This window comes from Perognathus longimembris, chromosome 3, assembly GCF_023159225.1.
Source record: "Perognathus longimembris pacificus isolate PPM17 chromosome 3, ASM2315922v1, whole genome shotgun sequence".
NCBI classification, from domain to species: domain Eukaryota; kingdom Metazoa; phylum Chordata; class Mammalia; order Rodentia; family Heteromyidae; genus Perognathus; species Perognathus longimembris.
Window position 1 is genome coordinate 78,698,164 of NC_063163.1, and position 14,993 is coordinate 78,713,156.

General features: G+C 53.5%; 1 protein-coding gene across 1 annotated transcript; it reads right to left on the bottom strand.

Moving 5' to 3' along the window:
• Nucleotides 1-3,020: 3,020 nt before the first annotated feature.
• Cryba4 (crystallin beta A4) lies at nt 3,021-9,685 on the bottom strand. Its single transcript, XM_048340898.1, has 5 exons — nt 9,647-9,685; nt 8,824-8,942; nt 6,760-6,901; nt 4,603-4,745; nt 3,021-3,168 (listed from the first exon to the last, which is right to left on the bottom strand). Exons 1-5 carry the CDS (start codon nt 9,683-9,685, stop codon nt 3,021-3,023), a joined length of 591 nt encoding a protein of 196 aa, XP_048196855.1.
• Between the last annotated feature and the right edge of the window lie 5,308 nt (nt 9,686-14,993).

Consider the following 14,993-nt stretch of genomic DNA (forward strand, 5'->3'; position numbering starts at 1 on the left):
CAACCATGGTAACAGACAGTAAAAAATGATTATAGTCATAGACTATAGAAATAACCATAATAGTAGTAGAAATGTCATGGTAACTGTTGGGTTGATTTACTTATGATTGAGTACTGGATTGTTTTAGCCCACTCAAGCTTGCTTAGTGGTAATGGGAAAACATGGTCTCAATTGTTAAAATAAAGTTGGTACTAGGTCAGCCTGACCGCAATATTCTGCTTCTGTAAATGGCTTGCTTAACCCATTTGTGACTTGCTCTACCCCCTGCACTAACCCCCTGCATCAGTGCTATGTGATCACCTGTTGTCAATTCCTGATATGGAGGCCAGTTCCCGATATCAAAGCCAAAATAGATAACTGAAAGGGTAGATAGCCAATAGAAATAGGACAAGACTTGCTTGCTAAATGCCATCCAATCAAGTATCTGCCAAGTTGGAAATACCCTGCCCCTGCTGTAATCACAATGAAAACCCTGGCTGGGGATATAGCCTAGTGGCAAGAGTGCCTGCCTCGGATACACGAGGCCCTAGGTTCGATTCCCCAGCACCACATATACAGAAAACGGCCAGAAGCGGCGCTGTGGCTCAAGTGGCAGAGTGCTAGCCTTGAGCGGGAAGAAGCCAGGGACAGTGCTCAGGCCCTGAGTCCAAGGCCCAGGACTGGCCAAAAAAAAAAAAAACAATGAAAACCCTGCCTCTCTGAGGGTCGGGACTCTCAATCCAGATCCGCTGTGTCAGTGACGGTTGGGGGTCCAAGCTCCAGCTTGCAATAAAGACTCTCGTGCATTTGCATCGGCATCAGCTCCTTGGTGGTCTTTGGGGACCAGAAATCTGGCATAACAGTGACATTATTTTTCCTATCTTGCTAAGGAGACCAATTTTCCTAGGAGTGTCCTGGCGCTTCACCAAGGGGGGAGGACTCTGGGGGACAGGGGACCCAACCCTGTGCAGAGAGGGGAAGGGATGTGCTGGAGGCCACACACCTGCCATCCACACTGAGAATCACTGCCTGTGCCCACCAGACAGGGAGCTTCTGCTGGCTGGGTTCCCTTTCTCCTCCTAAGGGGAACAGGTGGGACACGGGAGCCCCCCTTCCCCGTGTCTTGCTTCTTCCTTTGAAGTGCCAGACTTTGAAGTCAGGCCCCACTTTACCACGTGAACCTGAGGTAAGCAGGCCCTGTGACCTTGGTGGTCTTCTCGCGACTTGGCACAACACCTTGATGTCTCTCCTCCCCCGTGTGGCTTTTCTCCCTGTGCAGTGTCAACAGCTTTCCTCAGGCACAAGGGACCCACTGCCACCCAGGAGCCAAGACACAGAACCAAGGCTATGAGGAGGGAGGGAGAATGGCGAGCAAGGAGAAGTGAAGATCTCATACAGCGGCTCTGGGGAGAGAGAGGAAGAAAGCGGAGGGAGGAAGAGGAGGAAGCAAAATAGGAAGGAGGAGGGAGGAGAGGGGAAGGGGAGGAAAGAGGGGAAGTGGACAGGAGCCAGTCTGTCTGTCTGTCTCTCTCTCCCCCCTCCCCCCCCCACCCACTCCACCCCACGTCCTGAGTCAGGAGGCTGGATATTCCCTGATGGGAGCAGGTTGATCATGGAAGGCAGGGGGTCCACACTGGGCCAGGCTCTTAGCCATCCTCTATCTTGAGAAGCCAGCATGGTGTGTGTGTGTGCGCCCGAGCACAAGTGTGTGTGTAGGGGAGGGGAGGAGCCGTCCTTCAGGGCGGGGAGGAAGGGAGGGGGATCCACACTCCTCCTTGAGGCTGTGGGTGGAGACTCCACCCCAAACCCCCTGGGGGGCCTCCATTTGCCCAGCTGTGCTGAGCAGATTACTGAGGGCCCAGGGGCCTCCCTTCCTGCCACCAGTTGGACGCCTTGGGCTACTTTTATCTCCATGACGTCCAGCAGCTGGGGGAGGGGAGCCATTTCCTTTCCCAGCGGTGACCTGCCTCCCTCTGAGTAAGGTACAGAACTCAGGACCCAGGTCTGCCCAGAAAAGGCCACCATGATTGGGGGCCAACACTGTGGAAGGTCTGCCCCAGGGGACTCCGTGCAGATGCCCCCCACCTAGTTAAGTCTCCACCCAGTTGCCTGAGTAACCGCCATACCTGGAGGCAGTTACCTCCCCCTTCCCTGAGGTCACATCCGAATCCACCTGGCCACACCTCCCAGCCCCTGCCCTAGATAAGGCAGAGCTGGCTGGGGTGGGGGGGTTCACCCTTCTCCCCAGCCTTGCATCATCTCAGCCACTAGCCAGCAGTTCGGTAATAAACTTTTCTCTTCTGCCTGAATACCGGGTGGCTTTCTCCTTTACTAGCTACCTACTTTAAAAACCTAATACTTACCTACCTCCCCCTCCCCCTCCCCCTCCGTCCCTCCCTCCCTCTCTCCCTCCCTTCCTTCTGCAAGATCCTCCTGGCTTTGCCTCCAGAGATCAGAGGCTTTCCAGTGATAAATCAGAATCTACAAACTTATTCATACTAAACTGTGAGGGACTACTTTCTGAGTCCCTAAGGGCTTTTTCGTTCAAAGGCTGGGACTCAGTCCCTGGAGCCACGCCTCCACTCCCAGCTTTGGCCATCTTGTTGGAGCTAAGTGTTGCAGTTTCGTCTTCCCCTGGAGCTGGCTTCAAATCTCCATCCTCAGATCTAGGATGTCAGGCATGAGCCCCTGGCTCCAACCACTCTTTTCAGTTCTTGCTTATGTACAGTTCAACTAATTCAGTTGAAGAAGCCGAGGATAAAGTTTGAAGCAAAGACTAATAAAGTTCTTTACCTTGTCTTTCAAAAAAAAAAATACACAGTTAACAGTGGACCTGCGTTTATTAGTAAGTAGCAGTATTAGTAATAGTGGTCGTGGTAGTATTTCTTTGGCTGACTGTACCAGCCTCGCTGTTAGGTTGCTGGGCTCCTGGGGCTGGCAGGGAGGCAGTAGTGGGGTGTCACCGCAGGCTCCAGACCAGCTCTGCACACCTCGCACGAGCATGGGCCCTTCTGCCCCCCCTCCGCGTGCCCCACGCACGCTCACTGCTGGATTCTGCGGACACTCTGCACCTGGAAGCTCTGGGCGTGGGAGCCCCACTCCCGGAAGTGTTTGTAGTCGCCAGAGTGGTGGTCACTCTCCAGCACATACTGGAAGCCCCGATATCCTGGGAACTGGGAGCAGACCCAGCTGGAAAAGGAAGGAGAGGGGACAGATGGACGGACGGACAGAGTGACCCTGAGCCACAGACTGATGGCTCACCAAGACACACCGTGCCAGACACAGCCACCGGGGCGGCGGTGGACCTCGTCGTCTCTCCACCACCGGGCCTTTGCTTGTGCTATGCCTTGGGCCAGGGTGTGTTTCACCTGTCCCTCATCTCAGGTGCCTCTCTCCTAATTGAGGTTCCATGTTGGTGTGACCCAGGCAGGCCCCACACCAGGCCATAGTCCAGCAATGGGCTGCCACACACTGAGGTTGGCTGTAAGGTTTTAAGATTCATCTTATAAAATGTTGCCTCCCCCACCAGCCAGCAGCCCAGATCAACATACTAGAAGAGGAGCAGCTAACATGGCTGGGTGCTGACTAGGAGTGCAGCTCTCACCTTGGCCCTTCCCGGAGGCACTGGGTTTTTATTGAGCCTCTATTTACTGTTCCCAAAAAGAGCAACGCTGGCGCTGGCGGGGCACGGGTGGCTCAAGCCTGTAATCCTAGCAACTCAGAAGGCTGAGAGTGGAGGGTCAAGATTCACAGCCTACCAGAGCAGGAAAGTCCCTGAGATGCTTATCTCCAGACTAACCAGCAGAAAGCTAGAAACGGAGATGCGGCTCAAGTGGTCAAGCATCAGCCTTGAGCAAAAAAAGAGGGAATGCTAGACTCAGGAGTCCCAAGGATTCACAGTACTCTGAAAAAGAGAGAACTCAAGATAAACCAAGCGAAACCCTTACCTCCTTCCTTCACCTGGACTTCCAGGAGCCCAAGGCCACCTGGGAAGGTGGCTCTAGGAAGGTGGGAGGGGGGAGAGCACCACTCTCCCTCCCAGACATGGTGGGAATGGAGCAGACTAGCTGTGAGTGAGTGGCCAGACCCAGCCAATCAGGTCACTGCATCCCCCTGAGGGTGCTGGTGATTGGCTCAGAATGGAGCACGTGACCCATCTTGGACCAATCAGTGTCTTTCCTGGAACCTTTGATGGACTATCCGGGAAAAGGTGTGTCTGCCTGCGCAGTGCACACAACACTGGTCCTGGGGCTTGACCTCAAGGGCTGGTGCTCAATGTTGGTGCTCTACCACTTGAGCCATAGCTCTACTTCAGTCTTTTTGGTGGTTCATTGGGCATTAAGAGTCTCAAACGCAATCCTCAGACCTCAGCCTCCTGAGTAGCTGGGATGACAGGCATCACCAGCGTCTGGTTGGTAAAGTCTTTTTTTATGGGGCTGGATCCAGCCGAACCTGAAGGGACCAATCCATTTCCTCTGGGCTTAAACTGGCTTGGTCTAATTAATGCAATCACATCTGCTTTGCCTGGTGGCTCTGGATCCTTCTCTGGGGAGTAAACACTAGCCCCCAGCAAATGGGTTGCATAGGAAATGCTCTGGCCCTCCCTTTGCCCTGTCCACTTACGCCCCAGAGTGGACATGGAAGGAGCCCACTTCATTGCCGTCCCAACCCATGGCCTGCAGCGAGGGGTAATCGTCGCTCAGTTCTCCTTTCCTGCCCAGGAAGTTCTCCTGCTCAAAGATGGTCAGCCTGGAGTCTCGATGGTTCTGTGTGCAAGAAAACAAGCTCAGATTGCAGGCATCCTGCAGACCGCCTGGGACCTCAGCAAACCCCTTGCCCAGGTAATAAGGCAGTAGGTGCTGGAGCCTGTGACAGTTGTGTCCTTCCACAACAGCCACACCGAAAATAACAGTGGAGGAAATAGGCTAGAAGAATGCTCACCATACAGGAAGAAAGAGAAATGTCTTGGCTATTTATGGGACAAAGAAGCAGGTTATCTGTCTCTGTGGAATACTAGAACTGTGAAAAGGGATGAGTATGAGATTTCAGCATCTGGAAGAATGATGGCAGGTTGTTTACCCAGTGAGAGAAAGGGAGTTCTAAGCCTTGGGTTCATTAGGATAATGTGTGTGTGTGTGTGTGTGTGTGTGTGTGTGAGAGAGAGAGAGAGAGAGAGAGAGAGAGAGAGAGAGAGAGAGAGAGAGAGAGAGAGAAGAGAAGAGGAGAGGAGAGGAGAGATGGGAGACTGGGGTTTGAACCTGGGGCCTCACACTTGCTAAGCAAGTGCTCTACTGCTGAGCTCCATCCCAGCGCCTCTGCTTCCATTTCAGTTTTTTGTTTTGGGTTTTTTGTTTGTTTGTTTGTTTTGTTTTTTGGTCCTGGGGCTTGAGCTCAAGGTCTGGGCCACTGTCCCTGGGCTTTTGTGCTCAGAGCTAGCGTTCTACCACTTGAGAGCCAAGGCTGGCTTCAAACCATGATCCTAAGATCTGTCTTCTGCAATACCATTATTATTTTTTTATTAATTAAATTTTGTTGACAAGGTGTTGTGCAAAAAGGGTACAGTTACATAATAGGGCAGTGAGTACATTTCTTGTGATATCTTACACCCTTGTTTTTCTTTCCCTTCCCTAGATCAGGTAGGCGTATATACAATACCCAGTGTACCGAAATCATATACAGTAACCACATGGCGTATGCCAAAAGAAATTCACCTAGAACTTTAAATATAACATCAACAATAGAGTTTGCTTATCCTTGTCTTATATTATCATATATACATAGCTGTTGAGCTATTGTGATCCACTGAGAGGTCTATTTTAGACCTTTTCATGTTTAGTAGTTGTTTGGTTTTAGATACCTAATGTAAGGTCGCTGAGCCAAACCTGTGGAAATACCATTTGACAAGAAGTTTTTTGTTTCACAGACCTGGTCTTTACTGTCCCCCACCCCCAGCCCAGTCATATATCAAGGAGATCATGCCCCTTTGTTCTCTGTGTTCTAGGCTTGTCTCGCTCAATATCATTTGTTCAAGTTCTGACCATTTCCCTGCAAATACCAATATTTTATCATTTCTAATTGCTATGTAGTATTCCATTGTGTATAGGTACCACATTTTTTTGATCCATTCATCTGTAGAAGGACATCTGAGTTGTTTACATATTTTGGCTATTGTGAATTGCAATACCGTTATTATAATGAGATAAATGTGTATAAATGTAAAGGATGTGGGTAATGCTGCAGATGGCATCACCATCACACCGCCCCCACAGGCCCCCACAGAGGAGACTTCTCCAGAACTACTGAAGGGAGAAAGGAGTTTCATCTCAGAGGTGTGGTTGCTACTGTTTTCTGCTCTGTCCTATCTGAGTATTTCCCCTTGAATGTTGCATGAGAAATGTGGGAGGAAAATGAAAACGAATCTACCTTTGTGAGCCTCAGCCTTCAACCCACAAGGTGGGGTGAGAATGCCCACCTTCACCAAGGTGAAGGAGGAAGGTTCCCCACGCCCCTCCTGCCGGCTCCCCAGCCCTTCCACCCTCCAGGGTCCCTGAGTTACCATCAGGGGAGGCACATGTTGTGGGGCTGGGGGCGGGTCTGCCACGCCCTCTGTCCCCTGATAGGAGGGGTCAGGCGGTCACTTATTGTCGGACTGGGGGCGGGTCTGGCTCACCCCCTGTTCCCTGATAGGAGTGGTCAGGCGGGTCCACGTTGTGGGGGCTGGGGGCGGGCCTGCCACGCCCCCTGTTCCCTGATAGGAGGAGTCAGGTGTCAGGGACTCACCGCACAGGCCACTGGCCGGAAGGAGGAGAGCCTGTCGCTGGGGTAGGCTGTGTTGCCGCTCCACGCGTCCCAGCATGGATACTCGCCCCGCTCCAACACGTACTGCTGCCCCTGGAAGCCGGCGTGCTCGAAGCCCACCCACCTGTGCATGGGGCATGGGGAGGAAGACCCCACCTGGGTCCTTGGCCCTTTGGAGGGGGGGGGGCATAGACACTGAAATGTATCTGGTCAACATTCAGAATTACTCTCCTGGTGGTTTTCTTCTAACCTTTTTTTTTTTTTTTTTTTTTTTTTTGCCAGTCCTAGGGCTTGAACTCAGGGCCTGAGCACCGTCCCTGGCCTCTTTCTATTCAAGGCTAGCACTTTGCCACTTGAGCCACAGCGCCACTTCCAGCTTTGTTTTTTTCTCCTGTTTATGTGTTGCTGAGGAATTGAACCCAGGTCTTCGTGCATGCTAGGCAAGCACTCTGCCACTAAGCCACATTCCCAGCCATCTTCTAAACTTCTAGAACTTCCTATTCAATAGGAGAACTGCTGGCTCAGGATACTCATTTCATTTGAACTTAAATAAACGAATATTTTCTGCCATTAGCATTTCACTCTTGTTGGTCATCCTATCCACACTTCAAATCCTCTAGGCCCATAGGTGACCAGCGACTTGGATGCAAGAACTGACCTTCTGTCACCAAGGAAAGATGACGAGCCTCTTTGCTTCATTCTGCTGGGGAGCACTGGTCCCCAAGTCCCTGTGCCCTGCCACTGTCACCTGATAGCTCTCAGTCAACCCACCATCCATCCATCATCTATCTACCCATCCATCCACCCATCCACTCACTATCCATCCATTCACCTATCCACCCATCCACCCACCCATCCACCATCTACCCACCCATCCATCCTTCCACCATCCACCCACCCATCCACCATCCATCCATCCATCCACCCATCTATACACCCACCCATCCACTCATCCATCCACTGTCTACCCATCCACCATTCACCCATCCATCCACTATCCACCCACCCACCAACCATTCACCCATCATCTACCCACCATCCACCCACCTATCCATCCCACCCACCCACCCTCCCACCCATCCATCCACCCACCATCCACTCATCCATCTATTATCTATCCCCTATCTATCACTTATCTACCTATGTATGTGTGTATATGTGTATGTATGTATATACCTATCTATCTATCCATCTATCCATCCATTCATCTATCATTTATCTACTTACCTACCTATCCATCTATCCATCCTTCTATCTGTCTTTCTAGCTATACATCATTATCTATCAATCATTATCTATGCTATCTGTTATCTAGCTATCAATCATCATCTATGCATTTCCTATCTAACCATCTATCACACATATATTCATCTTTCTTTGTTTTCCCACCTATCCATCCATTCATCTATCAATCCATATCTATTCATCGTTCTATTACCTATCATCTCTTTAGCTACCTATGTCTCCTTTCCCTTCTTCCTCCTTTTCCCTTTCCCACTCTCTCCACCCTCTCTCCACATATATACACACATGCACATATGAGATTATGCATAGACTTTACCTAAACACGAGTCATATTTTTACTGTTTCCTTATACTTTCCTTCTCCTTTTAGTGAGTGAGGTTGGTTTTCAATCTGTCTCTACTGAGGACATTTCTAGACTCAGCACGCAGTCCTTAGACCCTCCCCCTCCCTCCACAGGGCTGCCTGGCCCACTGGGCAAAGACTGTGTGAAGAGCACTCCTTACGGGTGTGCAGTGGACAGCCTGAGCAACCTTCCAGGCAGTGGTGCAGAGCCCTCTGCACTTCTGAAGGACTCATGGGTCCAGTCAAAGCCTGGGAAAATAGGGCTGGGGACATCTGACCCTCCCAGCACCCATCTTTAGGTCTCATCGGGGCCCTCCCAACTCCCACCTAACTCCCCCCCCCACACACCCCTCCCCACTTTACTCTCCCCTACCCCTCCCAACTTCCACCTGACTCACCACCCCCTCCTTCCCAACTCCTACCTGAAGCCCCTCCCTCCCCCGCCTCTGCCAGACTCACGCTCCGCTCAGCACTTTCAGGGAACGCACAGTCTCAAAGCCCAGCTCCAGAACGCTGGGGCACTCGGTGGTGAAGTCGTGGCGCCGGCCCTGGAAGCCCTCCTCGTCCCACACGACCATCTGCACAGGGAGAAAGGCGGGGCCCACATGAGAGTTTTGTGCGGTGCAGGGGAACAGGGGTCGCAAGCCCAGAGATAGTCAGAGGGAAGGGCTGGGGGGCCTCTGCCTGGTAGGACAGCTCCCCAATCTTGATATCCCCACACATTTTTTTTTGTCAGTTATGGGGCTAGTGCTCTACCACTTTGAGCCACAGCATCACTTCTAGTTTTCTGGTGGTTTATTGGAGATTAAAGTCTGACGGGGACTTTGCTGCCAGGCTGGCTTTGAACTGTGATCCTCAGGTCTCAGCCTCCTGAACAGCTAGGATGACAGGTGTGAGCCACAGGCGCCTGGCCCCACACTTTCTTTCATGTGGTTCCTTTAGATTTTGGAAGACCATTGACAAATTCTAATTCATTTTCTGACTATTATTTTATTTATTTATTTTACTTGAAGACATAGGTACAGAAGTGAGAGCAAAAGACTGTGCAACTGTTTGCTAGAGAGCATAATAGTTCCAGTGTGGGAACTTGAAGACCCAAGTTCAAATCCAGGTTCTGTGTGTGTGTGTCCTTGGCTCCCTTCCCCAGCCTGTGCCTTGGTGGCCCTGGCCAGCACCCTCCCCCACCAGGGGTGAGGTGAGAGTGTGATGGCAGTGAGAGAAGGAAGGGGGCAGGTCTTAGGCCTCAGATTGACCTGCACCCCCCTTCCCTGTCCCCTCCTACCTTCCAGTGTCCCGCGGACTTCGTGCACTGCAGGGCCATGCTGTCTGCTGCCTGCACGGAAGGAGAGCAGGGCTGTCTTTCTCTGTTTGCCTCTCCCACTTCCTTCTCAAGCTGTGCTGGGTCCAGGAGCTATGCAGCTGTCCCTGTCCTGTCCTTTCTACCTAGGATCCGGGCCACCTCTGCTCCGTCTCCACCTCAGAATCTACCCATTCTGGCTCCTGTGATGGCGGGCCTCACTCTGTGTTCTTGGATCTGGTGCTGTGTGTGTTGGGGGCACTGTGCAGTCTAGGGGTCACCAGGTGGACATGCCGGTCCTTGCAGCCCCCATCTGCCCCGGAATAATAAAAGAAAAAAAAATCCCAGCAGAAAAATGACAGGAGTGACTCTGTGTTTGGGTGAGGGTCTCTGGGGCCAAGCTGGTGTTTGGTTAGGATGAGGTTGCGATTCCTCAGGATTTGGGGGGGGGGGGTCCTGGGCTCCCCACCGCCCAGGGAAGCTCACTGAGAGCTCTTGCTCCCGCCCCATCTGCAGCCAGACTTACCGAATGGAGCCCCAGGAACATGTCAGAACCAGACCAGCAGAGGCCGGGCTTTTATAGGCATGGAGGGGACAGGGGCCCCTGGAGACAAAGCCCCGATTCAGCAAGTGAGGGCAGACGCAAAGCCCAACACTGGCTGCCCCCCCCCACCCCGCTGGACATGTCAGCAGCAGCCTCAGGCTTGAGCTGGGAGGGACAGTGCCGGGTGCCTGTCCAGGTGACCAGGAAGGGTGCAGATGGAAGATCGGCCTCCTGGGCTCCCCAAGATTCCTGACCCAAGCAGAAGAGGAAGTCCCTCTTAGCATGTGGCCCTCAAATGGAACAGATATAAACCACATCACAGGGCCACCGGTCCCAGCACAGAAGGAACATTGAACAATTGCCTGTTCCTTCCCCCTTCAAATGCTCCTCATCCTCCCCGACAAGCTATCTACGCAGGCTGCCTGCTGGAGGTGATGTGATGTTCAACTAGAGCCCCACCCCCACCCCCAATGGAGGGGAGGGTCTAGAGAGGGGTGGAAGGAGGGGCCATGCTAAGCAAAGTTCAGAGCAAGGAACTGAAGATACAAATACCAGGAAGAGCCAGTTGTCTATGTGGACTGGTGTTGAGGGTCCTTCAGGAGAGGTGAGCAGGGGTCACAAAAGCTGAGGAAGTGTCCAGGCCACTCTGGGGCTGTTGGCTGAGCTGGTGCTTTGCGAGGGGGAGCGTGTATCCCCCACTTCCGAGATGTTGGAGTAGAGTCCCTGAAGTGATGCCCAGCCTGCCTGCCCTACAGCCCCACTGGCAGCATGGGAGGGGGGGGGTGCGGGGGGCACCTCAGCTCCGTGTGGCACTGGGGACAAGTGACTCTGAAAATTAAAGGCCTGAATGAAATTGTCTACAGCCAGGAGCCTGGGGCTCAGTGCTTGGAGAAGGGGGTTTCCTTAAGCATGGTCCCTAAAGATCTCTGGGCCTCCGCTTCCATGAGCAGAAAATGGGCATAACAAAATCCAGGCGGGTTTGGCCTGAGAGACGGGAGGTTGGGAGGGCAAACTTGTGGAACATACACAACTCCAGGCTGTCCATGGTCCTCGCGCTCCTTATTACACATGGCAGACAGGAGGCCCTAAACAGCAGCTTGCCTCTGCAGTCCCAGTTACTCAGGAGGCTGAGAGCAAGAGGATGGTGATTCAAAGACAGCGTGGGGAAGAAAAGTTCTCGGGACTCTTATTTCCAAACCTATCAGCAAAAAATGAAAATCAGGCTGGAGGCCTGGTTCAAGTGGTTGAGCACCAGCAGCTGTGAGCAAGAAAGCTTAGTGAGCTTGAGACCCGAATTCAAATGCTGAGTACCAGCAAACTAAATAAGTGAGCATCAAGAACAGGAGACCATAAGGAAGTGCTGCTGTGGTTCAAAGTGATAGAGTGCTAGCCTTGAGCGAAAGAGCTCAGGGATAGCATCCAGGCCCTGAGTTCAAACCTCTGTATCAAGATTAAAAAAACAAAACAAAAAAATTATGGAGCTAGGGATACGGCCTAGTGGTAGAGTGCTTGCCTCGCATACGTAAAGCCCTAGGTTCCATATCTCAGCACCATATATATAGAAAAGGCCAGAAGTGGCACTGTGGCTCAAATGATAGAGTGCTAGCCTTGAGCAAAAAGAAGCCAGGGACAGTGCTCAGGCCCTGAGTCCAAACCCCAGGACTGGCAAAAAACAAACAAACAAAAAAAGAACAGGAGACCTTAGCTTCTGGGAGCTGGGATGCAGGCAGTACAGTGTTCTGAGTTCATAGGGCCAGTGGTTAAGGAAGCTGGGAGGGGCCAAGGGGTGACCTCAGCCTTTCACCTGTGAGTGGGGTGATGGGGGTCACTCTCAGAGGGAAGAAGGAGATGATGTGTCCAGCCAGTTGGGCTGTCTCCATTCTCTGCTCCCACCCTTGGGCAGCTGCTCCAGTGCCTAGCGGGGCATGGAACTGCCCCCAGACACCTGGCCTGGAAGCTGAGCTCTGTGGGTAGCTGCCCCGCAGCCTGGGCCCAGGGTTCCATCCTGTGGTTGCTGCTTTGCCTTCCCTGTTGTTGGCTGGGGGTGAAAGGCAGAGGGGAGGCCGGGGAAGGAGGAGGCGGGGTGGGTGGGGAGACCAAGGCACGTTGGCCCCAGGCCAGGGGGACCACAAGGCAGAGCATTCCCCCTCCCCCGGGAGTGACAGGAGCCATGGGAATACTGCACACACATCCCCAAGGAGTGACAGGAGCCATGGGAACGCTGCACACACATCCCCAAGGAGTGACAGGAGCCATGGGAATGCTGCACACACATCCCCAAGGAGTGACAGGAGCCATGGGAACGCTGCACACACATCCCCAAGGAGTGACAGGAGCCATGGGAATGCTGCACACACATCCCCAAGGAGTGACAGGAGCCATGGGAACGCTGCACACACATCCCCAAGGAGTGACAGGAGCCATGGGAATGCTGCACACACATCCCCAAGGAGTGACATGAGCCATGGGAACGCTGTACACACATCCCCAAGGAGTGACAGGAGCCATGGGAATGCTGCACACACACATACACACATCCCCAAGGAGTGACAGGAGCCATGGGAATGCTCCACACACATCCCCAAGGAGTGACAGAAGCCATGGGAATGCTGCACACACACACACACACACACACACACATACACACACACGTCCCCAGAGAGTGACAGGAACCATGGGAACGCTGCACACGCACACACACACACATACACACGTCCCCAGAGAGTGACAGGAGCCATGGGAACGCTGCACACACACATACACACACACACACACACACACATACATACACAAGTTCCCAGAGAGTGACAGGAGCCATGGGAATACTGCACACACATCCCCAAGGAATGACAGGAGTCATGGGAACGCTGCACACACACACACACACACACACACACACACACATATACACATCCCCAGAGAGTAACAGGAGCCATGGGAACACTGCGCACACACACATACACACACATACACACACATCCCCAGAGAGTGACAGGAGCCATGGGAACGCTGCACACACACATACACACACACACACACACATGTCCCCAGAGAGTAACAGGAGCCATGGGAATGCTGCACACACACACACACACACACACACACACACACACACATCCCCAGGGAGTGACAGGAGCCATGGGAACGCCGCACACGTGTCTCTAGGGACACTTCACTGGGCCCCCAAGCTCCCCTTTTTGCATGATCTGGTGTCTCTCCATCATTCCGATCCTCATCCTACCATAACCTCTGTTTCTTTGGCCCCATCACAGCCCCCTGTCCCCTTCTTTTCTCTTGCTGTTTGCCTCCCATCTCTCCTTCCCCTTCACCCCTTCCCACCTTCTGGAATCATCCACTGGGCAGACAGGAGGAGTCCGCTACGGCTGGAGCCGTGGGCTGGAGCTGTGGGCAGGTGTGGGGGTCAGGGGCAATGGGGACACGAGTGTGGCCTTGGCTGAGGGCAGCTCTGAGACCCGCTCTCAGAGTCCCAGCCATGTTCAATCATGGGACTGGAGGCAGGAGACAGATCAGGAAAGGACAGGGTTCTGGTACCTGAATGTTCAAGCTCTGGAGCACAGGACATTCTGCTCCCGGCCCTCTTCCTGGGTCTTGGGTCCAGACCAAGGTCAGGTGTGGTGGTAGCACACAGGCCCTGCCTGCCCGCCTGCTCTGTACTGGCCCTCCTTGTCCGTGAAATGGGTACAATCGAGGTACAGAGTGAGGCAGCTGTCCTCGGGCCAGGGCAGAGATGCCACAGGCAGAGCATTGGGGCCAGCAAGCAGACAGGAAGCTCTGACAGGGACCCCAGCAGGCCCAGCCAGAACCATGCAGCACACCACGCCCCAGCCAGGGTCCCCATCCGGGTCCCCTGCCTTGCTTTCCCCAGGGCCTCTTTCTCCCTGCCCCCACCAGCCACTGTGGGAACCTATGCCTGGCCCTGGGCCTGTCCTGGGCAGCCAGGGTGATGGAGAGAGGGGTTTGCAGGTCAGGCACAAAGGCTGTTGGGCCAGCTGGGGCTCACAATGGAAATCGCTGCCCTGTGCAGTAGAGGAGTGGGGCTGGGGCCCGGGGCCTCTGTGCGGGCTGCTGAGCCAGCTGCCCCTTTGTGCCACGGAGGAGAGGGCCCGGTGTCTGCCAGCTTATAAAATGGGGGGTTGGCCCCCTAGGCACCCACAGCACACGCCTGTCCTCTGGGAGGAAGCCTCAGGTCCACAGGTAAGGGGGGGGGGGGAACTGCTATACTGCTGAGAGATGAGAGTAAGGGAGGGGAAAGGCAGAGACAGACAGACAGACAGACAGACAGACAGAGGAAGGGGGAGGAAGGAAGGCAGGAAATACAGAAAAGATAAACCAGCGAGAGCCACAGCAATAAAGAGATGGCGACAGAAGACATAACTGGTGGACAGAGAAAAGGTGGAGGTGAAGAGAAGGATGAGAACATTCAGGAAAGGGCCCAAAGATCTGGATGTGGGCTGGGTGGCAGAGCACCCCACAGGGAAAGCGTGGGGGGTGGGGGGTGATGGCCAGGGACTCTCCCTAACTAGAGGGAGATTTGTGAACCTGTGGGGACTTAGGCTGCTGGGGTACGGTGGGGGTCCTCTGATGTGTGCAACCTTCAGAGGAGCATTTTCTGCTCCTGATACCCCCTCCCCCAAAGAGGCCATGTGCCCAAGGCCTCGGAAACCGCTGGATGGAACTGACCCACGTCCTCTCCACCCAGTGCCACGTGGCCACAGCCCTTGCTTTTCAGACCCCTCACGGGTCCTGCATGGCCCCGGTCCTGGCCGC